The following is a 24,664-nucleotide window of genomic DNA, read 5'->3' on the forward strand; positions in this document are numbered from 1 at the left end:
TTCGAATTTAGCGAAAGAAATTGGGCGCTTACAAGAAACAGACGATCAGGCCCGATCTGATCAGTGCCTCGGGAGTTCGTCCCGTCTTGTATCACGGACCCACATTTGATATCAGCCTTGTTATTGACAAGGCTGTAGCTCGAAACAAGCGCCATGTACGGCGGCTGTTGCAGATCTCAGCAAAACCACGATTCCGAGGGAACGCAGACAACAGCCTCAACGGCTGTGCATAGTACCATGCAGATGACCATGTGATTTACATGATGCAAACACGGGCGTCACACAATTCATGACCAAAGGCATGTCTGTGCATTATGTTGTTGCGGCGAACCCGGTGCCCAGTGGTGTTTGTGTTGGGTTCATGCAAACTTCATCCCGTGGATGTCTGGACATTCGGTGCTACACGCCCGTCTAGGAGGCAAGCGCTGACGAAGTGATAGCAATTTGCTGATCAAATATTCTCCGATCGGGTCCTGGTCAACCGAGTGTGATGTGATGTTGGTGGCGAAACAGGCGCTGAGGCGACAGGGATTTGTGATTACATCCAAATCTCACCTTGAAATCCAGCATGTTAAGACAATCATACGAATACCAAGAATGGTTTACAAACATTGGCATCCTGTCCATCTGGGGACCTGGCGCCAGGTACAAGATCATGTCGCCAGCCATGAGCACGATTGTGTCGAAGTTGGCATTGCATTCTCCGTGCATTCATATGATCAATCTCCACTTGTAGATGTCAACAAAAAGCGTAAGCCCGTATAGCTCAGTGGTAGAGCGCTTCACTCGTACTAACCATCTGCGTAATGAAGAGGTCCGCGGTTCAATCCCGCGTGGGGGCACACTTTTTTCCTGTTTCATTCTCCTTTTTTGCCCTTGACATCAGCTTCCTCCCTCTTCTTTCTCGTCCTGCTCTCCGCTTTCTACACCATCCAAACTTCAATATTTTCCAACTTTCTCCTGATCCGACCACGGACCAATCCAGATCATCAACCACAAGCGACATACATGCACCATCTGTTGAGCAAGATGCTTTTTCGATCTACACATAGATTCTTACTCGTGTCTCACATATACATATATCGTGGGTTTCCCCTTCCCTCTCTTTCCTTCTTTCCTTCTTTTCCTTCAATCAACAAGTTCACCACCATTCTTTATCCTCTTGTGCTCCAATGCGAACACCGACACCAACGCCAGCACCCTGCGCCCCCTTCTGCCACGTCATGGCGAATCCGAGACACCGGCGCATACTCCAATCCTAACACCAGCCGAGGTTCGGACTCGGAGACACAATCTCTACCGATCCCTCGTCTGTAACCTTGTGACACAGGCGAGGCGATCACATCCCTCCTCACATCGTCTTCAGAATTTGTCATCGTCACCGCTGCTGCCGGTACAAGCCGCCAGAACCCAGTTCTCGCGTTTCGACCTGCTGCTCCCCATGCGCATGCGCAGTCGCAGTCCTTCCAAGGTTCGGGCACTCGTGTTTACATCCACTCCGTTTATTTCGACACCATCCACCTGCTCCTTCCACTTCGAAGTCTGCAGCTACGTTGTGGCAGATTGCACCCAGAAATCCCCATTATCATACTCGAACGACACGCACTTATCAGAAGACCAGAAATACATGGTCGCCCCATCAACGCCCTTTGTAGTTCCATTTGCTGTTGTTGCGGAACAGTCCTCGAACCAGACGTCGGCAAACCTCGAATATGGGACCCTACCATAGCCAACGGCTGAAGGGGCCTCGACGATCCACTCGGCGTCGACTTGGCCGAGGGGAGTCCCGTTGACGAGGGGTATGTTGTACGAGGTTGACTGGCCGAGGTTGGATATGATGTTGAGAATTGAATTGTTTGGTTAGCGCTGGACTGGAGTTCGGAAGTGAGAGACGGTAATGAGGCTGAGATAATTCGGAACCCACATCGCTCCTGATGTTGCTGAGGTCGTAGAAACGGTTACTTCTATCCAGTCGCCATCTTTCACTACGGAAATTGTCAGTTTTCAGTCGAACTATGAGATTGAAGTTGAATCCAGAGAATGAAGTCGTTTGATGGTCCGAAAGACTTGATCTACTTACCAGGGAATGACGGAATATTGTAAGCCGCGTCAGGAATCCATTCCAGCCAAGCCCAATGACTTTGGACCCCGTCTGTCCCGAGCTAGATTTGAAAGAGTCGCAAACCATTGGTTAATCTTCAGTCTTCATTCCTAGGACTTCCTGTTTGCGAATCAAGTAGGTAAAACAGAGGACGAAAATACCTGGCTCGTAACCCCTGCCTGCAACAACGCCCCTCCATATGTCGCTCCATCAATGCCCACCCATGCCGCAACATAGTCAACAGGAGGGGAGCTTACACTGCCCGGCTGTCTCCCGAGCACCGTAGGGACTTGGAAATAGGCATGCACGCTGGTGACCTTGTTTGCCGAGTTACCGGACTGGACGGCCCCGCACCAGTTGTCGCTGTAATAGATCGGGTTGGCTAGGCTTTGACGTCTTGCCTTTTGGTTCTGAGGTTGAGTTGGTGCCTCTGTTTTGGATTCAGCAGTTGAGCCTCGGTTGAGGCGGTGAAGACTTGGATCTTTCCGCTTGAAGACTATATCGGACGGTGGGATGGGTTTGCCGTGAGATGTTCCAGTGACGCTGTAGGTGAGCTCGCCAAAAGCTCGGCGGAAGGCAATGGCAAGGAGAAGGAGGGCTTGGAGAGACTTCATGATGGAGGGCTATGGACCAGTTATGTTGGTCGGCGGTTAGTATGGCTTCAATGTTGATCTCTTTGCCTAGACTCAAAGCCGTTGATCATCAACTTCAGAAAGGGATTCAAGAAGGGCTTGGCTCAGCTATCTTATAGCCATCAAGATATCCAGGTCGTGGGGGCCAGAACTCGGAAAGGCTATGTTGAGGCCTTGAGACTACCCACAGAGTAGTATCAAGAACATGCGGTTGGTGACATGAACTGTGCCGTCAAGCTGCCGAATATCGAGCTCGAATAGTAACATCGAGTTGGTCCTGTAGATTAAGCTTAACCCTTGCAAACGGGTTCGTATTGGCCACTCCAGTTCCTGGCTTCCTATTTCAGTAGTTGACCGAGTGTCTCACAGGTTCTCAGCTCGTCATAGTCCAATCGGAAAAGACGCGGAGCAAACGGTAGGCTGACATGGACCAAGTATCCAAGTGACCACGGCTCGGCTCGGCTCGTGCTTCACACCATGACCTCTACAGGCCTACTAATGTCTTCACAGTACCTCAAACCATAGATGTCAGTCATCTTTGTGACCACACATTCATTGCCTGCTGATATACGTTGCAACCAAATTGCATTACCAGTGAACGCCTTTCCTCAAGCCTCCGGGGCTTCTTCTCCCTATGTTAATACTACAAGACTCCGACAACGCCAGTGCATGCCACGCCCTCAGCTAGCTCGTACATCTGTAAACTATCACATCCAGAAAAATGATCAACCATCCCCCAAAATCGCCCCCAAATCCTTCATTCTAACCGGCTTTGTCAAAAACAAATCCACCCCGCTCGCCAGCGCATCCTTCTGTATCGTCCCGCTCGTGACTCCTGTGAGCGCTACGACTGTTGCGGGCTCCAGGCCCTTGACAGGTTCCCCTTCGGTGCTGTTCTCATCTGTTTCGGTCACACCGTCATCCATGTCATCGCCGTTGACTTCCGCCCCCTTCGGTTCCCGCGCCTGCGCCGCTTCCTGATCTGTACCTGCACTCACACCTTCACTCCGATCTTCACCTCCGACAGGCGCTGGCGCAGGTGTCGGCTCAAGCCCCGCTCCATCGAGAGATGCCCGTCCAACCTTCCTCTGTATGACTCTCTTCCCATCTACAGCTCCGGATCCAACTCCGACACCGACTTCGACACCCGCCGGCACTCCAACACCACCACCCATACCTGTACCCAAACTCCCAGCTCTGGCCCTTGCCTCATCCGCCTTGTTCGCTGCACTCCCCCTTTTAGTCAGACTTCTTCCCAAACTCCTACTCCTTTGCACAGGGTACTCCCTCTCAAACTCCCTAATCCTCCTCGTCGCTTCCAACCCATCCATTACCGGCATGCTGATATCCATCAACACCCACTTATACCTCCCCGGGCTCTCCTTGTAGATCTCCACGGCCTCCAGCCCGTTGCGGGCAGTAGCAAAGGGACGATGTGTCTTGCGCATCGCTGAAGCGAGGATGTGAAGGTTGATGGGGTTGTCGTCTACGAGGAGGCAGGCCTTTTCTTCCTGGTTTGTTGAGAAACCGGCAGAGGAGTTGCGGGGTTGAGAGGGAGAGTTTAGCAGGGATTGGGAGGGGCGCGAAGGTTGGCGAGGGTTAGAAGGGGAGGAAGGTTGGGATGGGGAGGAGGTTGTGACAATAGGGAAGGTAGATGCCTTGGAGAGGTGACGTGTTTCGAGATGAAGCTCAGCGGGTTGCCCCTCAGTTAGCAAAGGGGAGGTCACCAGGATTGATTGCTGGCGCTGGGCTTCGAACGGTTCGAGCAGGTCGGACGGTTTCGGCGCCGGTGACACATCCGGGACGGCCGCGGTGCCTGTCATCGTGTTGTTCGTGGCGGCGGCAGCAGCAGCCCCAGCGATGCACCCACTTGTAGGGCCAGCATTGCCGATGGTGCTGGTGTTGGCATCACTGGTACTGAAAGGAAGGATCGAGTTGATGGTATGCGACATAGGCGACACCTGTTCATCCTCAGGGGAAGCAAAGGCCTCGGTTAAGACCGGTGGTGAGATGATCGAGTCGAACGGCGACGGCGACGAGACCTCGGAGACGGAGACGGTAGTGAAGCCGAGGTTCATGTTGTTCACTTTCTCTTTCCCAGTACGGGACCGTGGTGGCAGCGGGGGCCTGGTGACTGGCATCTTGATGTTCTCTTGCTGTGATGACACGGAAGTCTCTTGGTTCGTGTTCTGCAGCAGCGTCGTTCCAGGGGTAACCGCTTCCTCCATCTCCCCCCCTCCCACCTTCCCATCCTTCCCCACGGACGTCTGCTGAACCAAAGGCGTTCCAACCGTCCTGTTGATTCTCCGCAGCAAAGGCCTTGTCGCAGCAGCCGCCGTCGCCTTGCTCGTCGAAAACAAGTTATCCCGGAAATCATCCGCCAGATAAGGCAGGAACCTCGACTTCTTGTTGACGATCTGGAAAACCTCTGGGTCGGACATCTTCCTCTGCAGAACATCCAGATCGATGCTAGACTCGGATGAGGTTCGTGACTGTAGCTCGTTCTCTGCTTGTCCTCCCATCTCACTAACTCTTCCCTTCAGCGGGACGGGATGGCTCTGAAGGCACTTCCTCAGTGTCTTAGCCAGCTTCCTTGGCCCAACCCTGTTGCCACGTCTGTTAGTATCTGCTCATGACCATAGAAGTTGGGAAAGAAAACTCACGGCTGCCCGATAAACTCCATCACGCTCGCCTCCCCTTTCCCTCCAGCAGCAGCCTCCCCCCTAGCCAGTGACAAATTCTGCGCAACAACTTCATTCCCGCACACCACCACCAACGGGCCGGCCAACATTCTCGACACGGACCTCCTCCCACCAGTCTTGTCACCAGCTCCATCATCTGTGCACATACCCAACACAAACCGATCGCTACAGATTGTCATCTGCGCCTCCGCCGGGTTCGTCACCACCCGACATCCAAGCCAATCCCTACACATCCTCTCCATGATCCTCCCCCTCAGTACTTCCCTCCCCTTTGCATCGACCGGCCTACCCCACCCATTGTCATCGGGTTCCCCGTCTCCCAACCCGTCGAAACCAAGCAAGCAAACCCTTAACCCCCTCAGCGCCTCCCTATGCTCCGCTATATCACTATCCTCACTCCTTGGTTCCGAACTCGAATGCTGAAGCGGTAGGATCACTCTAACCGCCGTCCCTTCGCCAGGTCGGGAGTCAACGACGACACGCCCACCGAGGGCGTCGACGATCTGTTTCACGATAGAGAGGCCGAGGCCGGGGCCAGGGGTGAGACTGTCTTCCTTTTGGAAGGGAGAAAAAGCCTTTTCGCGGAGAAAGCGTGGAGTGATTCCCTTGCCCGTGTCCGAGACGGTGAATATTACGTTTGAGCGTTTCTTTTCATTCAAGTGCTTGCTGTCCGTTTCGATGCCTGTGTCTTCTGCTTCGTCTTCGAGGTCTGTGGAGGCGAAAGAAGGGCGAGATTCAGAGGGGATAGGCTGAGCGGTTAGGGTGAGGTTGATGAATCCTTTACGAGTGAACTTCAGGGCGTTGCCGAATAAGTTCATGATGATGCGGCGCAACGCACCGGGTTGGGCGTAGTAAGACCAGTTGACGGTAGGGTCGATATCCAGATGGATAGCGACGTTGTCATCACCTGGATCGGCACCACGTTGGTTGCACCATCGCTGGAAGGAATGGCCCGCATAGAGGGACTCGACGACTTCTTCCAGCATGACGTCGAGGTCTACATCGTAGAAGCGGGTCAAGGTCGGTTGCTCCCATGGCCAGGGTTTGCTTGCTAGGCTGCCAGATCGCATCCTGGATGTTCCTGGTGGACCGCTGAAATCAGGGTCTTGATCGTGTTCTAGGTCGTCCGAGTGGAAGGAACCTCGTCGGCCATTGGAGAGTTTGGTGTTCTCCACTAGACTGTTGATTTTGGAATGATCTAGGAGATGGTCGACAGTGTCCAGCAGTGTCCTGACACAAGCCTCGACGAGGTGGATGAGCTCCGTCTGGGAAGTGCTGAGGTCGGTATCAAGCAACAGCTCAGCAGCACCAAGGATACCGTGCAATGGCGACAGCATCTCGTGCGAAATGAATCCAAGCATGTCTGACTTGGCCTGGTTGGCAAGCGTCGCATCGATACGGGCCACTTCGGCCATGACATTCTTGCCAAACGCGTTGAACAAGCCGAGTTCATTCTGCGGCGCGAGGTTGCGCAACGATTCTCTGGTCCATGCCAGCCCGGCGGCGAACCAGCGCTGCATCTGGGTCCCCCACAGGGGAAAGAACGATACTGCTCGAGCCTCGGGGAATGCTGCGTGGATGGTATCACACTCACTCTTCCGTGGCTTTCGCATTGATGTGCCATTCTTTCTCCGTAGCCGGCCACGTCGTTGTCTTTTGGCGGCGGCGTCGATTTCCGAGTCAGAGCAAGGACATGAGGGGCTTGTTGATGAGGGCGGAGACGGCATTGGTACGGTTTCCGGAGCACTGATGAAGTTGCCTGCAGCGTCGAATTCCCAGATGGTCCCACGTGGATAACGCCGCAGTAGCTTGCGAAGGAAGCTCTCTGAGAGAACCCGCCAGCTGCGGTGAGGCCCGGGATGCCGTAAGGGACCTGTGGGATCTATCGTTGTCCCGTCGGGTGTCCCTGCTGGTGTCTCAGAGAAGCCGAGGATGTCACAGGGCCGTTTGTGCGGGTTAACTTCCAAGTCGATTCCAGTATTCGCAACACCATTGACCTTGTTGGAGTCGGTGCTTGCTGCTCTGGTTGGTACATCTGATGTAGTTTTTGTATCACTGTCCTGCCAGTAATGGAAAGGGCTCGTGTTGGCATCCAGGAAGATTACCCCGGCTGCATCCATAGATTCTCGAATAATGTTTGATGCCTTTGCGAAACTCTTCTTGATCTCAGACAACCGGACGTCGGCACCCAGGGTTCCCTGGGTTGGCGTATCCGATGGTATTGGTTTATCACTGCTGTGGGTGTCACCCGCCATCAACCGTGAGTCCAATGTTGTGTGGTCTGGAAGGGAGAGCTTTCTGATATGGTTAGCCTCATACTCGCCGCTGCTCAGTGTTCCATCCATGGCATTTTCAGATACTCTGATATGTGTCTGCGGAGCTGTTGAGCCGTTGCTGTGCGGGAAGTGAGGTGCGCAATGGCGATCAAATGGATATGTGTCCCATGTATCCCGCCGGCACGGGTCCACGGTGTCTCTTTCTGCATGATACTCCGATAGGCTGGAAATGTCGTCCCTTCCCTCCGAATAGCTCACCACTCCCCTCAGGATACGCTCGGTCTGGAGTAATACCGCTTGCTTCCTGTGGGCCTCCAACTGGCGCGAGATTGTCCGAGATAGATCTTTCATAAAGTCGATATCAACTTCGTCGAGCTTTTGCCGCGGACTTGTGTCAAAAACCGAGAACAAGCCTATGACGATACCGGAGGGCGAGCAGATGGGGACGCCTGCGTAGAACCGAGGATAGGGTTCCTGTCCAATGAGGGATTGGATGTGATCGAACCGCTGGTCAGCCAGCAGGTCGGGTATCACGAAGACGATGAGGTCCTCGGGATGCCGTCTCTGCTCACGGATGACATTTTCACAAATAATCTCGCTTCTGGATATGTCGCGTCCGCGCAAAAAGAGAGGGGTGACTTCATCACGGGCGTAGGGTCGAAGCGGCAGTGTTGGTGTTGCTTCGGCAGCAATGTGTTGTAGATCGTGATCAAAGAGAGATAGGACCCCTCGTTGCGCCGACAGTTGGAGGACACCGAGCTGGGCAAGTGCCGTTAGGACGGTATCGGATGATGCCCGGAGGCTTTTGCTCGGGGATGTATGGGCCGGGTCGGGCACGGCACGGCTATCCCGGACTGTCGACAGGAATCTGTAGAGAATGTTAGCAACATCACAATATCAAGGCTGGGGAGAATGTCCGACCGCGATGATGCGTCTGATCCCCCAGAAACCCCAGGTACGGGTGGTACACAGCTTGGTGGACGCTATGGCGGAGAAGGACTGGAGAGATGGGTCCTGTCAGAACCGGTACGTACCTGAAGGTCTCCCATTCACGAGCTCTTTCAGATACATTCCGCATGGTCTTTGGTTTCGCCGAGTTTGGCGGGTTTGCAAAGATTGCGAGACTGTGTGATACGATGCGAGAAGGTGGATGAGGGAGACGGGTGAGAGATATGACAATAGTCTTATGAGATGGAATTGAGGAGACGCGGTACCTAGGCAAGGTAGCTGCAACAACTTGCATCCGTTTGAACATGCATTGCAGTCCAGAAACACCAGTTCTTCCCTGCGCGGCCTGTTGTCCCAACGGCACACGCTCCGGGAGGAAGAGTCCAGGTCCTTACACTGGCTAGCTGACGGTTCGATAGCGTGGAGCCCAAGCTCAAGAGAGGCATGGATATATCATGTTGAAGCCTATCTTGCACGTTTCGCCTTTGAGTGATTGGATCCACACTGTCCAGTAAACATGCCGGCGTGCTCGAGCGAGGCGGGAGTGCAAGCACAGACTGGTCTGGACTCGCATCCCGCATCCCGCATTCCGTTGGCATTGGGGCCGAGAGACTGCACGCTGTCGCAGAACGTCAACCGATTTTTCCGTCACTTCCACGCTCTCCATCTGAGATTCAATGAAGATATAACAGCCCACCAAATAGAGTCAGTATCAGTCACCTGGGCAGTCAGTCATGGCCCGAATCTTGTAATGGGCCATGGGACATCCGCGTTTTATGTCGTGATCGAGAGTAACCTAAGTCGAGAGATTGAGCGACGAGGCGACGCTTGGGTTATAATCAGCCGGACCGTTGGATCCCTGCCTCAACTTCCTCCGCTTTTCGAAGTGAAACAAACTCCGGCAGTACCTGATGCAAAGAGTAAGATGAAGGACCGTCTTACCAAGCTATCTTTCAGCAGAGATCGGTCCGAGTCATGACCGTGAGGGAAAACTCTGACCGTAAACATGGAGCTTGGACATGGCGTTCTTGGAGATGCTGATATCGATTAGACTTCCCAGCATACGATTTGACCGGAGCGTTTTTACGTTCAACCCTTGGGTGAGCCGTTACTTGGGAATTGGAACGTTCTGCCAGAGGGTCGTTTGACGCTTTTCAAACTGCAAGAACGATCATAATATGGACACGACTTGAGATGGCTGTCATCCGTTGTTCCCATCCAAAGCCCGGATACGCCTGGGAAAGCTGCTAGGCCTGGAGCATGGGTTACCAAGAGACCGCCAGACCGGTCAGATAACGACAACAGCAGAAAAATGGAGAGATCGCAGTAAGAAGTCAGAGCAGCCGAAAACGGCGTGGCGTACCTCCAGGCCACATTTTTTTGATGCGTGCGGATGGACATTGTCGGTAGGCGGCCCCCAATGACGACCATCTGAGGCAATAGTAGTGATACCCGCGCGGCCCCTCACGTGGCCTAATGTCGCAAACTCCCTCCAAAGCAACCTCTCTCGAGATGGTCTGCCCGACACTTGCTGTGTGGTTACCGCCCGGTCTGTGGCAATGCGCAAGACACACGTCATAGGGGGTGGAGTCGACTGGAGGCTGCTCAGCATCGGAGATTTAGGCCGGTTCCGATATCAACTTTGCTGTTGACGGCAACCACCGAGTAGGAGCGTCGATGTTGGTAAAACCTTTTGTAAGATTGTGACTGACTGGTGCAACACGTAGAAGCACGGAAGATGTGCCGAATCCGCGGAATTGTCAAGTTCCATGGAGTTGGCGACTTGGTTGTTGGTCAATGGGTATCTTGATAAGCAGATGAACATGAATAGACAAGTAACTTTGATACATTGTTGGTCTAGATCTCCCGCACAAGCCAACCGATTCCGATCCTGAACACCTTTTGTTTCCCAAACATGATTTCCTATTCGGCTGTTGTTTATACGCTGATGGTACGGAAGACGCTGAACTGCTCGCCGGTAGCGACAAGGGCACCGGGTATTTGAGGGTGCCAGTGGAGCTCCTTGACCATGTTCTGGTAGTGGACGAACAGGAGCTGGGGAGGGACGTCGGAGACACCGGCGGTATCCCTGCTCTCCTCGTCATCCAGCTCAACAGCCAGATCCCAGAGAGTGACGGTGTTGTCGCCAGCGGCAACGGCAACGATACTGTCGTCTGTAGGGTGCCACTCAATGCTGGTGATTTGCTCGTGGTGGAAGTTGAAGTTGGCCAGAGGAGCGGGCTTGGCCGAAGGGTTGCTGCTCCATTGACGGAGATCCCAAACAGCCCACTCACCATCGTCGGCACCGGTAGCAAGCAGATGGCTGGTCTGGCGACACCACGACATGACGTTGACATCGTAGTTGCTGATCTTCATGGTGAGAGCGGGCGAGCGGCTCTTGCTGCGAACATCCCAGACACGGACGGTACCGTCGCTGGAGGCAGAGGCAAAGACGTTGGCCTCGGAAGGACTCCATTGAATCTCCTCGACACTACCGGTGTGGCCGCGGAAGGGACGAGTGTCAGTGACGAAGCCGCCGCCATCGGTGCGAGTGGTGACGTAGATCAGACCGTCGTTGTCACCGGTAAGAAGCTTGCCGGCGGGGTGGAGAGGCGACCAGTCGACACCGTAACCCTCAGTCTTGTGGGCGCGGATGGTGCAGACGGGCTTGTTCTGTTGGGGAGTGACAACCATGCCGGGGGTATCGAAGGAGGCGAGATGAGGAGTGATGTCGTGGATGAGCACCTGGGAGGACTCGGTCATGGTGGCGGTAAGGGTGGTGGGAGGCCTCGAGGGGTCCTGGGAAGGAGACTGATGGGAGCGTATCCTGTTGGTGGTGGTGTTGAGAGGGATGCTCTTGTGCTCGAGAATGGGGTCGGTGTCCTCATCATCGGAGTCCTCGTCGTCAGAGTCCTCGCCATCCTCACCCAGCGTCTTGCTGAGGCCGCTGAACTTCATGACGAGAAGGGCGTTGTCGTTGGCCTGGGCGCTATCGGCCTGGGTACCGGCGACGGTGTACATGGTGGCAGGGTAGACATTGCGGTTCTCGCCGAGGCCGTCGCGGATGATGTCGAAGGAAAGGCAGGGCCAGGGAGTGCTCAAGCTGTGAAGCATCTTGTATGTCGTGGTATCGGGGGTGAGGGTCTGACCGGCCTCGAGCTGTTGACGACCAACCATGAAGGTGTCGGGACCGCCATCGACGTCCATGGCGCCTGTCCATTGCGACTAGGGTCAGTAACTGTAGTCATGAGAGGATAGGAAGGAGTAGAGAGGTAGTGATCGTACCCTCCTCGGCCTCTCTCTCGGCATCTGGGCGGCCATCGACACCGGCCTCGATGATCTCGTCTTCACTCTCGAACTCGTCCTCGAAGTCGTCCTCGAAATCGCCCATGTCGTGGTCCTTATCGACATCCATGGCCTCGGGGCGGTCGCCGCCCTTGAGGGGGGCAGCGAGGCTCTCGTCGTCGGCAGCTCTCTTGGACATTTTGTGTGATGTGTGATGTCGGTGTGTGGTTGTTGGGGAAAAGAGAGAAAGCGAGAACAGCAGATGCCGAAGAAGAATCCAGCAGTCGGGTTGGCTACGACAGAGGCAGACAGCACTGTTGACAGAAGGAACCGCAGGCGTTATCAGACGCGACTTCCCAATCCAAATGTCAGGAACCGAACCCAAATTCCACTTCCAAATTTTTGAACTTTTTAGTGGGGCCAATGGGTTTGCCAAGCTTCCGGATCTCCACAGCTACCCCGCGTTGGTGGCTCCTGTCACTGCTCGAGTCCAGGCCATTTGTGGCTTACGCACTTCTGACACTGGGGATGTGGCTCAGCAATCACGTTGTTCAACAACAGCGCCAGAGCGATTGAAGTCAACTTAAGTCTGCCATCCAAAGATTGAACTTTCGTCCAACAATCCCACTTGAACCATGTCGCCGAATCATGACCAGAACATCTGCTCGAGGCCAAATCTTGACTTTTCTTTTTCCCAGTCAATCCCAGATGTGATCCAGCCAACGAGTAAGGGCGTTGCCTGACCGCGAGCCCCTGAATCGCCAATGCCCGTCAACAAGCGGAGCTGCGCCTCCGTCATCTCCGAAAATGGTCTTCGGCTTGCGGGAGTCCACTTGCGGCCACATACCCCGGCGTACCTTGACGGCCGTGATCGATACAGTTCCAACAACACCTTGACAGTCCCATCTTGCCTGGCAATGCCATTCTAGGGCCAATCGTCGAACAATAGCACCCCGAGATGGTCCTCAGCATGGCACGCCCGCGCGGCGTCCTCGCCCTCATGGCCATCACCAGTCTCGTCACCGTCTGGCTGTGTCGACTTCCCCAGCTAAATATCTACCCCTCCTCCAACACCGACATCACACGAGGTCCCATACTCCAGCGCCATCTCGACCTCTCCCTTCCCGATGCCCCCTTCATTGGCTGGCCGCTCGAGAGAGTCTGCAGCGAGACCACCTGGACCCCCGGCCTTGTCTTCGTTTGCGACAACAACTCCGGCGGCATCGGCAACATCCGCAACTACATCCTGACCTGCCTACGCTATGCCATTGACGTCGGCGCAACCGGTCTCGTCATGCCACGAATTCGAATCCGATCCGAAAAAGATCTATCCGACATTACAGCCGAGAACTACCAGCCCTTCACCTACTTCTTCGACGAACCGCACTTCCGCCAAAGCCTTCAGTCGTCCTGCCCGCAAATAACCATTCACGATACTAGCTCCGACGTCCCCAATGCCCCTGTCCCGTTCAAGGCCGAAGAGGTTACACCCAAGAATCTAGGAAGAAGAGGAGGCTGCGATAGAAGAGATCACAACAAGCACACCGGGTTGTTCGCTTCCGCCTTTGCGAGTCACTTGCGCTCCACTGCCGCCGAGTTCAACCTCCCACACCCTCCCAGCCCTGAACATCCGCGTATCTTCCGGCTGACCTGGGGTGTCCAGTTCGAATGGCCTGTATTCCGTGACGGTCCCGAATTCGCTTCCACTTTTGGTGGTCTGCTGCGGTTCCGGCCTGACATTCTTGGGTTGGCGAACAAAGTTGTAGCACACATGCGGCAGCATGCGCGCCAGTTTGATGCCAACGCCCACTCGGGTCGATTCGTCGGCTATCACCTCCGCACGGAAAACGATGCGCTAGACTTTTGGCCCAACTATGCGAACCAGAGCAAGGCTTACCTGGCGAGGAGTCAGCAGATGGGATACGACATGAAAGCCGGCTACCTAGCGACAGGCAACGAGACGGAGGCACACAAGTTCTTCAAGGATGCAACGGTGCTACATGGCATGCGAGTCACAACCAAAGACCTGCTATTGGAGGACCACAAAGAGGATCGCGCGGCACTGGAGAAGCTGACGTGGGATCAGCAGGCAGTGATTGACTTCATCGTCCTGTTGCAGAGTCACTTTTTCCTTGGTGTTAGTCCAAGTTCGTTCAGCATAAATGTTGCCCTCAAGAGGCATCTCCAGGCGGAAGGACTGCATACAAGGCCATGGAGGATAGGAGGCGAGGGAGATGGGAGGAGTTGGTTGCTGGGCAAGTACGAACAGTTCTGGGAAGACTGGTTGTTTATGTACGAGGCGATGTGGCCGTAGACGGACATCCTGATTCCTAATCTTCTTGACCAAGGGGTATCACCATTCCAATGTCAACGCCATCTCCTTTCCTCCCGCCCTAGCCCAGCCCACTCTGCTCCACGTCTTCCATTCCCTACATCACAACACAACAATAACAACAAGCCGCACACCCCGCCAAACACCCACCAAAGCAGGCCACGCAACAATTACCCGACCGCTGTTTCCTGTCTTCATGTTGGCATCCTTCACGTCTATGCCCCCTTCTGTCCCTCGGGTCGGTCTGTGCCTGACCTGAAATGGACGTATGGATCCCAGAGCTGCTGGCTACTGTTGGCTGTTGCGCTTCGAGGTCGTAGTAGTCCTGCTGGCTGGTGTTAGGGTATTTTGCATCTGGTTGATAATGATGGTTGGATGAAGAATACTCCTGGATGGGGTAGGGCTGTTGCTGCCGCTGTGGCTGTAGCTGTAGTTGTTGTTGTTGCTGCTGCTGCTGCTGTTGATGTCGTTGTTCTTCAAGTTGTTGCCTTTGTTGTTGTCGTTGCAGTTCCCGTTGTTGTCGCTGTTGTTCAAGTTGTTGTTCGAGCTGTTGTCGTTGCAGTTCCCGCTGTTGTCGCTGTTGTTCAAGTTGTTGTTCGAGCTGTTGTCGCTGTTGTTCAAGTTGCTGTCGGTGCCCTTGTTGCTGGTTCAACAAGTGAACTTCACCAGCGGGCTCATTCACGTTGTGGCTTTGTACCTGTCTCCCTTGGTTTCTGTCGTCCGTGCCAAGGACTGCTGCCTCGTAGCTGGGCGGAGGGGATTCAAGCTCATGCACTTCGGCTTGAGTCTGGGAGGGGTCGGATTGGGAGTAAGAGTGAGGATTCGGCTTTTGCATTGTGTTTCGTCCCGTCATTCTGAAGGTTCGGTTCTCGCGCAAGCTCTCAGTTGGGTAATCGAACTCGATGGATGGACATGAGCGCCAATCATGAAAGTTGCAAAGTTGCAAAATGAAGGAATGACAGGAGAAGAAGATAAGCCACCAGCAAAGATCGATGGGATCCGTCAGCTTATAGGCAATTCTTTATCCCAACTCACGTCAAAGCTGACGGGACTGTCTCTGCCTTGTCAGCCATTCTGCCCAAGGCGGCCTCCTTAGACATCACTCTCCCATTGGTCGCTCCTAATCAACTGGAGAATGGCGTCCTATCAACTGCGCCACGCTCCCGCGCCCTTCTTTGAGCAAGTCACGATGCGGATTGGTTTAGCTACCACGGTGGCTTACATGATGCTCTTATATCCGAGTTCAGTGTTGGTAGCCCCGAGGTCTGCGCTGCTGCGGCGAGATATCAACATTGGGAGATCGTGGTGTGCATTGTGGTGATGGTTTGGCCACATCTTAAATATCGCTTTTGGGAGTTGAAGTTGGCCAAGTGTCATCGGCATAAGGCGTGGAAAGGGGAGCCCGACCTGTCAATGCAACACCACTTCATGAAGCAAGGCTTCAACAATGATCGCCATCCTGCGAGCCCGTATCTACAGATACATTTAAACGTTCACATTCTACGTCCTTTGACGTCGAGGTTATACTTCGTCCCAGCTATGAGGTTTACAGCAAGCTATTCCCAGCCCGGGACGGAGCGCCGAGGTTGAGGTCTGAATGCGGCAACCCCGGAAGCCAAGTTCCGAACCAACGGCCCTTCATCGCACGCCATTGCAACGCTACCCGGTTTCATCTTGGGATCATCTTCCGCGAACCGGGTTTCCATCTCCCGCTTGGCCCAGCTTGTCCAACACGGCGTAACATCCCGAATTCGATGCTACTTCTAGAATAATTACGACTGAGATGCGGTGTACGCAACGGGCCGTCAAAGCCTTTGCCCTGCCGTCGGGGAGTTCAAGCCAAGCGAAGATATAAACATGACCAAAGCACCAAGCTTTTGACCACCAGTCTTGTCCCAACGACAATCCTTCTCTCGTCAATATCTACAATGCGCGTGCTAGCATCTATCCCCGTTCTCGCGGCTGTCGCCTCCGCCCAAGGCAGCGCCTGGTCCCAATGCGGCGGCATAGGCTGGGCCGGTGCTACCAGTTGCGTCTCCGGCTACACCTGCACCAAGCTCAACGATTACTACTACCAGTGCATCCCAGGATCTACTACGTACGTACCCGGCTGCTAAGGGCCCACCCTCTGGAAGCGCGATCCCCAAGGCCGTCCCATCGTTCAACCCCGAGCCTACGTGCCCAGGTCTCACCACTTCCACCTCTTCTTCTAGTGCCGCTCCTGTGACCACCACTCTCAAAACCTCGACCGTCCCAACTTCCATCCGTTCAACGATCTTCGATTCTTCCCCTGGCGCTCCCTCCGCCACAGCCGTTCCTTCCAACCCGAACCCGACCGTCCTGGAACCAGGCTGGTACTGGATCCGAGCCGTTGCCGCTCCCAACTTCCACAAGTACCTCCAAAGCGGCACCTCTTCCGCTGCTTCCTCTAACCAGACCGCTCTCCTCGAGGACCACACCACCGCTGGGCAGTTCAACATCATCGACGGCCAAATCGTCTTCAACACCAAGCCTTCTCAGCTTTACCTCAACGTTGAGAACCCTGCCGATAAGACCCAGAGGAAGCTCAAGACTTGGTTCAGCACGACGAAGAATGCCTATGGCACGTTCAAGTTCCAGGGTGATACCCTGACGTGGTCCGTGGCGGATATCAAAAGGCCGAATGAAGCCGCTTGGTTGGTGTGCACCGGGCAGGAGGTCTTCATCAACACGGGCGCATACTTGTATCAGACGCCAGCTGGGTGTGCGGATCAGACTGTGAGTATCTCTGATGAACATGGAAGGAGCTCGAGAATGAGACAGATGCTAACCAGTGAACAGATCCACTCGTACAGTGGTTCGACCGCTGACCTTTAAGAAGTCAAACATTGGATGCCGGTAGTCTGCATTGGGATGCCAGTAGTCTTCATCGGATAGAAAGACGACGTATAGTCGTCGAGGAGAAGTCCTATGGAAGCGTGGTAGACCTAGAGGTATTGGCTGATGCTTCGAGTCAGTTTTCGTTGTACATACTTGAGTTACACATACACATATCACCACCACGTACCTGTCCATGTTTCAAGTCGTCAACTGGCAAGTTCACGTCTCGAATGTCCCCTCTTTGGACATTCAAGTGCGGCCAGCCCACTGAGAAATGAGAACATGGAACATGGAAAGCATCTCATAGAATCAACGTGCTACCAGATGCTCCACGTCCAGAGGCATGAGTTGTAGAATGGGTATCATCATATTTTAGATCTACCACAAACTTCATTAAGACATCACAGGGCTGACCATAACCAGGCCAGTACCACCCATGCTCCCATCCACCATGGCACCTGGATCATCCCGACACCATTTATCTTCTTCCCTTTCCTACTCCTACTATCATCCCCACTCCCGTTCCCCTTTCCTCCCTTATCCTAGCAAGTATTCAACATGCTAGTCAGAGCAGATTTCTCCGCGCTGGTGATGGTCAAAGCCCAGGTATACTTGACCTGAACCCAGGCCTTAGCATAAGTGCAGTAGAAGCTGGTAAGAGGGGGCTTCCAGGCATCAGGGCTCTGGTCAGACTTCGCCTGGTTGACGTTGTCGGTGACAGCCCACAGCTGGGGCGAGTTGATGTCGTTGGCGAACTGCTGGCGCTTGGAGGTGGTCCAGGCGTTGGCACCGGACACCCAGGCGTTCTTGAGAGGCACCATGTGGTCGATATCGACATCGGAGGCGGCGGTCCAGACGCCGCCGTCGTAGGGAGAGGCCCAGGTACCGCTGGTGGCCGTGCAGGCGGAGTCGGTGACGACGTTGGTGCCGTCACGCTTGAGAACGTACTCGCTGGGGGGAGTTAGTAGATGTGGCACAAAGGGGGCGACACAAAACGTGGAGATGAACATACCGGGTGTTGCAAGTGCCGGAGATGGTGATCCAGGTGGGGAAAAGATCACGCTCGTACTTGCCGTCGTCAACGTAGGCCTTGACGGTCAAGCTGGCGAGCTGGGTCTTAGCATTGGCGGCAGTGGGAATACCGGGCTGTGATGGTCAGTCTCAAAGCTCCTTTGAGGGGATGAGCGGCGAGGATGAACGTACAGGAGTGGGCATAGGAGCCGGGGCCGCAAGGACCGACGAGGCGGCCGCCAACAGGGAAGCAACAATGAAGGACTTCATCTTGCCAAAGATTTCCTGGGTATCCCTGGGTGTCGGTGATGGAGAGGCGTGAGTGAGAGATGAAGATCATGAAGCATCGACAGCAGATTGCCGAGTCCTTATAACTCCCAGTATGGTTCCCCTGTTGATCAAAGTCAACAACCAACGTCCTGCAACGGTTGGACCCCTCCCGAATACGTTGCACTCCGTCCATCTGCACGTCCACCCACCACATGCATGTCCCCCCCGACCTGGAGTACTGTAACACCAAATCAGGCACGAACCGCCAACCATTAGGAACCATCGATGTCCATCTCTATCGACCTTCACTTTCGGTATCTAGCGCGAAACGCAAATAGCGAAAACACGGGACGGATCAAGACCCCTGATTCGCTCCTCAGATAAACTCTCGATATGCGAACCCGTTCTGCTCGTCCAATGCCCAGTCGAATACCCAATGAACCTCATTGAACTTCCTACAACAATTCAGCCATTGCCGATGCAATACAACCCCAAAACATCCACAGCCCCAGCCTCAACCCCTTGCCAATCTTGCCCTGACTCCTCATCCGTCGCATTCGGGGGTGATGTATAAGTGCCTATTTGGGATTGGCTATCTTTGACCAACCTTTGTCCACCAGTAGATAACCGCGATAAGACCACGCATCTCTCCATCTGTTCCATTACACTACACATGCATGCGGCAATCTCGTGGGATCTCGTGGGACGAAAACTTTGTGGAGAAAAACGAACTTCCCTTTTCTGTTTCCTTGAATGATCTGCATCACTTTATCGGTATGAAGTATCATCGTGGCATGCGCGCTCGCTGGTAAGATTCGTCGACAATCAGTCACCACCCCGCAACCAGTTCCCCCGTTGGGGTCTTCCCCGCCATAAATGCATCGCCAACTTCCTATTTCGGAATAAGACGCCGAGCGCGAAGGTGAGCAGATCAACACCAACCACTGCAACACCAATGAAGCGTGTCTGTGCGACAAAGAAATACCGCAAATGAAACCCGGAACATCGGGGTTACTCGAGGTCCCGAGGATGCTGAGAGGGTGAGGTGGACTTTCCTACATGGAGAACACGAAGAGCAAAGAAGAAAAAAGGAGGAAGAGAAAAGCGAATCGTGTTCGTGAAAACAGATATCAGAAGGCCAAACCCAAAGCGATTCGAAAACGTGGACGGCAACATCGGCCAGAGACAGCCTCCGAGGAAAACCACAACCGCATTGGCACCGCATGCGCCAGCACAGCAGGATGAAGTCGCAACAGGCAAGCAAGAACTATCGATTGTGGCTTCAGAACGTCAACCTCAAGCGAGATCCCGAATCAGGACAACGACATCTGCATACTTCTACCGTACACACCTACCAGACGGCAATCTCCTATCATCACCAACACGTTTCTTTGTTGTCTCCCATCAAGCACTCCCAGAAGCATCGGCCGTCTCCGCCTTGGGTGCAGAGATCTTGTCAGCCGCAGTGTCTGGTGTCTCTATCTCCGACTTGGCATCCGCGGTCTCAGTCTTGTCGGTGCTAGTGTCCGGCTTGACCTCTGTCTCCGAAGACTGGGACGTCTCTGACTTCTTGGAACCCCAGAGACTGTATTTCCCAATGCTCGGTATGTTTGGTATGCCAGGCATGCTCGGCATACTAACGCTGGGCATGGAAACCTTGGGCATCTCCCACTCTGGCATCTCAGGTAGCTTGGATGGCAGGTACGACCGGATATTGGTACCTGTCTGCTGAGCGACGCCAAATAAGTGTCGCATGTAGGCCTGCTTCTGTTCGCTAATGGCCTTTCTCTTATCGGGGTCTGCAGTGCCGTCGCCATCCTCCGCGTGTTCGAGGTCGTCAGGCAGGGGCACAAGCGAAGCGGCAGCGGCAATGTCGATAGGCGACTCGTCGGGGACGCCATCCCCACCTGAGTCGTCCTCGTCGACTTCTTCGCCCACCTTCTTCTCGGCCTCCTTGACCTTCTCCTCCGCAGTCTTCGCCTCTTGGTCTGCTTCATCGATCGCTTTGGCAATCTCCTCCGTCTCGACAGTCTCTGGTTCGGCCGGCTCGGCGAACTTGGGGTCGTCCCATATGTCAGTCTCGTCCTTGAACCAGGTGATAACCAGTTGGGCAGCTTCGTTGGTCATCCGTTCGTAGCCCCTGTTTTTCTCCGGCTTGAAGAGGTTGACATGTGCTTCGATCTCATCCTTGGCCTCGGGAACGACATGCCTGCTGAAGAGCGCATTGCACGGCTGGCCCTCCCCGGGTATGGCACAGAATGTCCGCTCAGGCACAAAGTAACCACCACTCCAGTAGCCATTCTCTCCAAGCGACGCATAAATGTCCTTAATTCCAACTCCCTTCACAGCGGCCAGTCTTTCCAGTCGTCGGTTCAGCTCGTTTTGTTTCAGTAAAGCGCCGACAAAGGTAAAGTGATCAGACAGCCATGCAAAGGACTGCCCGACATTGCCACGGTTGATGTATGCCAGCCCCTGACCGAGCGCATCGACGCTTTGCTGATATCCCTGGACCACGTCCTCCTTCTTCAGGTTCTTGACCGTGCGCATGCCCTCGAGGATCTGTTTCCTGTGCATGAAGGCCGCCACACCACCCGCGGCAATGACACCGACCGTCCCTGTACGCACAGCAATCAGCTGCCACGCCTTGAGCGCTGGGTGCGATCGCCGGGGAACCGGTATGCTGCGGGAAACGGCCTTGGTAGCGGCCACAGCTGTGCGTTTCGAGGCGAGACTCGCGAGTGTAGCTGGGGCGGCGGCGGAGAGAGCCGTCATGACGTTGAAGACGTTGGAGACCTTTTGGTAATTCGAGAAGGCGCCGTAGACGAACATGGACCGGGCTAGACCATTGTAGGGAGTGTCGAAGGCGAGGATACCTTGGATCATGGGGAAGATGGGACCGGTCGGGTTCTCGTATTCGGCGTTGCGGCGGCGTTCGTCGAGGATGCGGAAGAGGGTATCACTTGCAACAAAGCCGCTTTGGGGTGTTAGTGAAGAACCGCAGAAGTACCTACGGGAAGGGACAAATCGTGGACATACCCCATTGAATGTGCGACCAGTATCACGCCGACATTCCGGTCGGTGGGAGGCCATGGTGCTTGCAGATGTTCCTTTCGAAGTTCCATCACCCGCTCCTTGAGCCTATTGACCGTCAGTTGTTGACACCACAGCGCCTGTTTTGTTTTCTTGTTTGCGTACCATTCTAGAAAAGCTTCGGTGGTCTGGCCCAGCTCGCCTTTGGTCTCGTACTTTGGATACACGACGGACGCCACATGGTGGTCGAGGAGGTTGCTCGTGACGGTTTCTTTGAGGTGCTTTGGGAAATCGCGGAAGGTGTCATCGTCTCCCTGTTGCAGGAAAGGTCAGCAAAACTGTGGGGTGCTGTCATGAGGAGAATGGGAACTGTCTCCAGGAGAATGGGAGAACCAGACCTTGAAGCCGTGGATAAAGCACAGCAGCAAGATGCGCTTCGTCATGATGGAATGTTCTCTGGCGACGGGAAAGCGAGATGTGACGGCAGAAGCAAAGGCCCCTGTTGATAAGTAGTTGTAGGTAGCGTGGTGTCGCCGATAGCTGGATAATGAGGTTGGATAATACTAGGATAGATGAGGAAGCGGAAAACGTTTGATGAACGTCGAGCAAGAGGATGATGGAGAGAGGAAGGGCAATGGGCGCGACACACCCAGACGGATCAAGATGTGTTTTTCAGCCCATTTCCTTCGAGTGCAATCGAGTCGGAGTCGGTACAACCAGCAATTTCCAGGTTTTGCGTAATGTTCGTGTTTCCGGGACGACCACCTGAACAGTTTGGCAGCCGCGGACTGGTTGGAAACGAATCATGTGTCGCGGGGCCATTGTGGTTGCCTTGTGTGGGTGTAAACAGAGGAAGAGTTGCGCAGACGTCATCGGTCTAAAAGCTCATGCAACCATCAGAGTTACGTACCCCGCACCTTCTTTACTCGACGGGATGGTGTCGATGAGGGCTATCACGTGGTGATATGCCGATAATGATTCAATTGATAAGATTGTCATGATAAGGGCAGATAACCCTAACCCTCACCCTAACTTGAATGATTCGGAAATGCAAGTTGAAAAGCCTCCTGCATGACTTCCTTTTTTTTCTTCGCCCACGATACCGGACTACCGGTTGCATCCAATTATACCGCTAGCACGACCGGACGCCGGAGACGGGAACAACAAGGCAGCTTTGCACAGTTTGATGGCTATGTAGGAATCGGACTCCGATTTTCCTAGTAGAACTTCACGTTCCGAGACGGCCATGGAAACGCGGTATCCGATGGCGAAGTTGTTTTCTCGCCAGCTGCGTTTATGTCGTGCATTGTTCTTCGGGCATAATCACAATTGCAGAGTGCCTTGCGCGCCGCCACGGAACTCCGAGAATATTATATGATTCAAAGCATAAGGCGTGCTAATTCCGAACTTCCTGTTCTATATATAGAGGTAGGATGCCCAGCTCCCAAGTTCTCTTCTTTTCTTCTTCCCTAACCTAGGTTATCATTCATCTCAATTTTTTTCGGTTCCCTCGAGTTACCTGCCGTTTCCCTCCTACCGTTTCCCTCCTACCGTTTCCCCTCACTCCTAACCAACATTGAACACATCCACTCCATCATCAATCTGTGCCCGCGCAAGAACAGATCATTTGCACCACAATGGATTCCACAGATACCGCAAGAAGACAGAGGAAGACAGCCAAAATGGAGAAAAGAAGGGAAGAGAAGCAGAGCAAGAGCAGACGCAGCAAAAAAGAGAAAGTTCGCGAACAACGACACAAGTCCAAGACATCCCCAACGCCTATTTGCCTGCCGGACAAAACGAGACTAGAAGCCCTTCCTGAATCCGACCGGCAACGCATCATCAACCAGTGGTTCACATACTTCAAGAAACGTCAACTTGAATTCTTGGAGTCCATTCGTCGGAAGGAGGTTCGAGACCAAAAAATCATGCACATGGTTCGCAGAGGCAAGATCGATATCGACCCCGTATCTGGTCTAGGCAATTTCGACATCGATACCATCCTCGAGGATGAGGACGCAATCGACACACCGTTCACGAAGGATCATGAGTCCAATGGCCGCTCTCCTGCACAAGAAGAGGCTAGACTAGCAGAGCAGGATTCATTAAATGCTAGCGACGACATCGCACATCTACAGGACGCTTTTGCCGCCGTTATACGGATTTGGGAGACTAGCGAGGACAGGCGAGATTTCGAGACGCTCCTGGACCAAATCGAGCTGCTTTCACCGATCAACAAGGTAGTGTGCTTGGGGCTTGGATCCTGCCTTAGCTCTTTCCGATGCTGTTCACTTTTCCGCGAGTGTCCCTACGATGACAAAGAATTCCCCGAGCCGTGCAAAATCGCAAATCTCTGCCAGCATGCGATGGCTATGACCACGGCACAGTACTTTGAAGCTCGCGGAAAACCAGGCGCAGGCACGGTCGAGGTGTTTGTATCAGATCCTGCTTACGACAAAGTTGAGTCCCAAGGGCTCGAGTCTCTCGGCTTTACGGTACTGGAAGCGGAAGATGCGTTAGCATTCTCAAAGATCGACAGTAACACCTTTTTATTCGACTTGAGCAACATAGGTTGCATCCGCGACACTTGGGCAACGTGTACATCTCCCGCACTTATTCTCTGCAACTTTGTCCACTCAACAGGTGTCGAAATGGATTCGAGCGGTATGACTCGCGACGATACTAAGGCGGTTCGTGTTTCTCTGACAAAGAAGCATGCTCGTAACGAGACAACGCGTTCGAGCAAGCTGGTTCTCAATGTAATTGAGAGCCGTATTGATTCCAACCCGTTCGTGTGGGACGAGACGCTTTGCCTCCTTGAATTGGACTATGCGAAACTGTGTCCTAACGTCCCGGACGTAGACAAATCAAGTTGTAATGCTGACGAGTATTGTAACTTGGGTGATTTTGATCAAACTACGGGGCTTTGGTTCTATTGGAAAGCAATGTTATATGTGCGTCTGTAAAGGGTGCAGCACAGTTGACATAAGTTATAGTATAGTTGGATGCCGAAGCGGGACACTTTAAGTTCTAACTAGGGTTAGGGTTAGGGTTAGGGTTAGGGTTAGGGTTAGGGTTAGGGTTAGGGTTAGGGTAGGGTTAGGGTTAGGGTTAGGGTTAGGGTTAGGGTTAGGGTTAGGGTTAGGGTTAGGGTTAGGGGGTTAGGGTTCGGGTTAGGGTTAGGGTTCGGGTTAGGTTTAGGGTAGGGTTAGGGTTAG

At 53.9% G+C, this 24,664-nt stretch overlaps 8 protein-coding genes and 1 non-coding gene across 9 annotated transcripts; 4 read left to right on the top strand and 5 right to left on the bottom strand.

Moving 5' to 3' along the window:
- The first annotated feature begins 755 nt into the window (after nt 1-755).
- B0H65DRAFT_t474 lies at nt 756-842 on the top strand. The gene has a single exon. It is a non-coding gene; the product is annotated as a tRNA-Thr (tRNA).
- A 706-nt stretch (nt 843-1,548) lies between these two features.
- Nucleotides 1,549-2,715, bottom strand: B0H65DRAFT_437249 (concanavalin A-like lectin/glucanase domain-containing protein; the record flags this gene model as incomplete). Its single annotated transcript, XM_062825295.1, has 4 exons — nt 1,549-1,818; nt 1,925-1,940; nt 2,077-2,162; nt 2,263-2,715. The coding sequence occupies 4 exons, from the start codon at nt 2,713-2,715 to the stop codon at nt 1,549-1,551; spliced, it is 825 nt and encodes a 274-aa protein (XP_062676619.1).
- Nucleotides 2,716-3,229: 514 nt separating this feature from the next.
- Nucleotides 3,230-8,789, bottom strand: B0H65DRAFT_566770 (putative histidine kinase group protein; the record flags this gene model as incomplete). Its single annotated transcript, XM_062830335.1, has 3 exons — nt 3,230-5,337; nt 5,397-8,579; nt 8,746-8,789. 3 exons carry the CDS (start codon nt 8,787-8,789, stop codon nt 3,459-3,461), a joined length of 5,106 nt encoding a protein of 1,701 aa, XP_062676620.1. The 3' UTR covers nt 3,230-3,458.
- A 1,808-nt stretch (nt 8,790-10,597) lies between these two features.
- On the bottom strand, nt 10,598-12,143 carry B0H65DRAFT_437292 (WD40-repeat-containing domain protein; the record flags this gene model as incomplete). Its single annotated transcript, XM_062825300.1, has 2 exons — nt 10,598-11,871; nt 11,945-12,143. The coding sequence occupies 2 exons, from the start codon at nt 12,141-12,143 to the stop codon at nt 10,598-10,600; spliced, it is 1,473 nt and encodes a 490-aa protein (XP_062676621.1).
- A 379-nt stretch (nt 12,144-12,522) lies between these two features.
- B0H65DRAFT_83680 (uncharacterized protein) lies at nt 12,523-14,315 on the top strand. Its single transcript, XM_062831473.1, has one exon. It carries the CDS (start codon nt 12,903-12,905, stop codon nt 14,256-14,258), a length of 1,356 nt encoding a protein of 451 aa, XP_062676622.1. The 5' UTR covers nt 12,523-12,902; the 3' UTR covers nt 14,259-14,315.
- A 1,889-nt stretch (nt 14,316-16,204) lies between these two features.
- B0H65DRAFT_566778 (uncharacterized protein) lies at nt 16,205-17,418 on the top strand (the record flags this gene model as incomplete). Its single annotated transcript, XM_062830336.1, has 3 exons — nt 16,205-16,378; nt 16,449-17,033; nt 17,097-17,418. 3 exons carry the CDS (start codon nt 16,205-16,207, stop codon nt 17,130-17,132), a joined length of 795 nt encoding a protein of 264 aa, XP_062676623.1. The 3' UTR covers nt 17,133-17,418.
- B0H65DRAFT_83643 (uncharacterized protein) lies at nt 17,404-18,576 on the bottom strand. Its single transcript, XM_062831472.1, has 3 exons — nt 18,339-18,576; nt 18,148-18,281; nt 17,404-18,086 (listed from the first exon to the last, which is right to left on the bottom strand). Exons 1-3 carry the CDS (start codon nt 18,414-18,416, stop codon nt 17,678-17,680), a joined length of 621 nt encoding a protein of 206 aa, XP_062676624.1. The 5' UTR covers nt 18,417-18,576; the 3' UTR covers nt 17,404-17,677.
- Nucleotides 18,577-19,730: 1,154 nt separating this feature from the next.
- On the bottom strand, nt 19,731-22,070 carry B0H65DRAFT_83827 (uncharacterized protein). Its single transcript, XM_062831474.1, has 3 exons — nt 21,845-22,070; nt 21,453-21,760; nt 19,731-21,390 (listed from the first exon to the last, which is right to left on the bottom strand). Exons 1-3 carry the CDS (start codon nt 21,887-21,889, stop codon nt 19,821-19,823), a joined length of 1,923 nt encoding a protein of 640 aa, XP_062676625.1. The 5' UTR covers nt 21,890-22,070; the 3' UTR covers nt 19,731-19,820.
- Nucleotides 22,071-23,128: 1,058 nt separating this feature from the next.
- B0H65DRAFT_553802 (uncharacterized protein) lies at nt 23,129-24,324 on the top strand (the record flags this gene model as incomplete). Its single annotated transcript, XM_062829991.1, has 2 exons — nt 23,129-24,234; nt 24,309-24,324. 2 exons carry the CDS (start codon nt 23,129-23,131, stop codon nt 24,322-24,324), a joined length of 1,122 nt encoding a protein of 373 aa, XP_062676626.1.
- Nucleotides 24,325-24,664: the final 340 nt, after the last annotated feature.

Source organism: Neurospora tetraspora (assembly GCF_033439725.1).
Source record: "Neurospora tetraspora strain CBS 560.94 chromosome Unknown B0H65scaffold_11, whole genome shotgun sequence".
NCBI lineage: Eukaryota > Fungi > Ascomycota > Sordariomycetes > Sordariales > Sordariaceae > Neurospora > Neurospora tetraspora.

Excerpts from the sequence above, each read along its gene's own strand:
- B0H65DRAFT_83827 (XM_062831474.1), bottom strand. The coding sequence starts at position 21,889 with ATGACGAAGCGCATCTTGCTGCTGTGCTTTATCCACGGCTTCAAG. Across the intron at positions 21,761-21,844 it reads GCTTTATCCACGGCTTCAAG|GGAGACGATGACACCTTCCG; the intron begins GTCTGGTTCTCC and ends TTCCTGCAACAG. Across the intron at positions 21,391-21,452 it reads CTGGTCGCACATTCAATGGG|CGGCTTTGTTGCAAGTGATA; the intron begins GTATGTCCACGA and ends AACACCCCAAAG.
- B0H65DRAFT_83643 (XM_062831472.1), bottom strand. The coding sequence starts at position 18,416 with ATGAAGTCCTTCATTGTTGCTTCCCTGTTGGCGGCCGCCTCGTCGGTC. Across the intron at positions 18,282-18,338 it reads CGGCTCCTATGCCCACTCCT|CCCGGTATTCCCACTGCCGC; the intron begins GTACGTTCATCC and ends TGACCATCACAG. Across the intron at positions 18,087-18,147 it reads TCCGGCACTTGCAACACCCG|CGAGTACGTTCTCAAGCGTG; the intron begins GTATGTTCATCT and ends AACTCCCCCCAG.
- B0H65DRAFT_83680 (XM_062831473.1), top strand. The coding sequence starts at position 12,903 with ATGGTCCTCAGCATGGCACGCCCGCGCGGCGTCCTCGCCCTCATGGCC.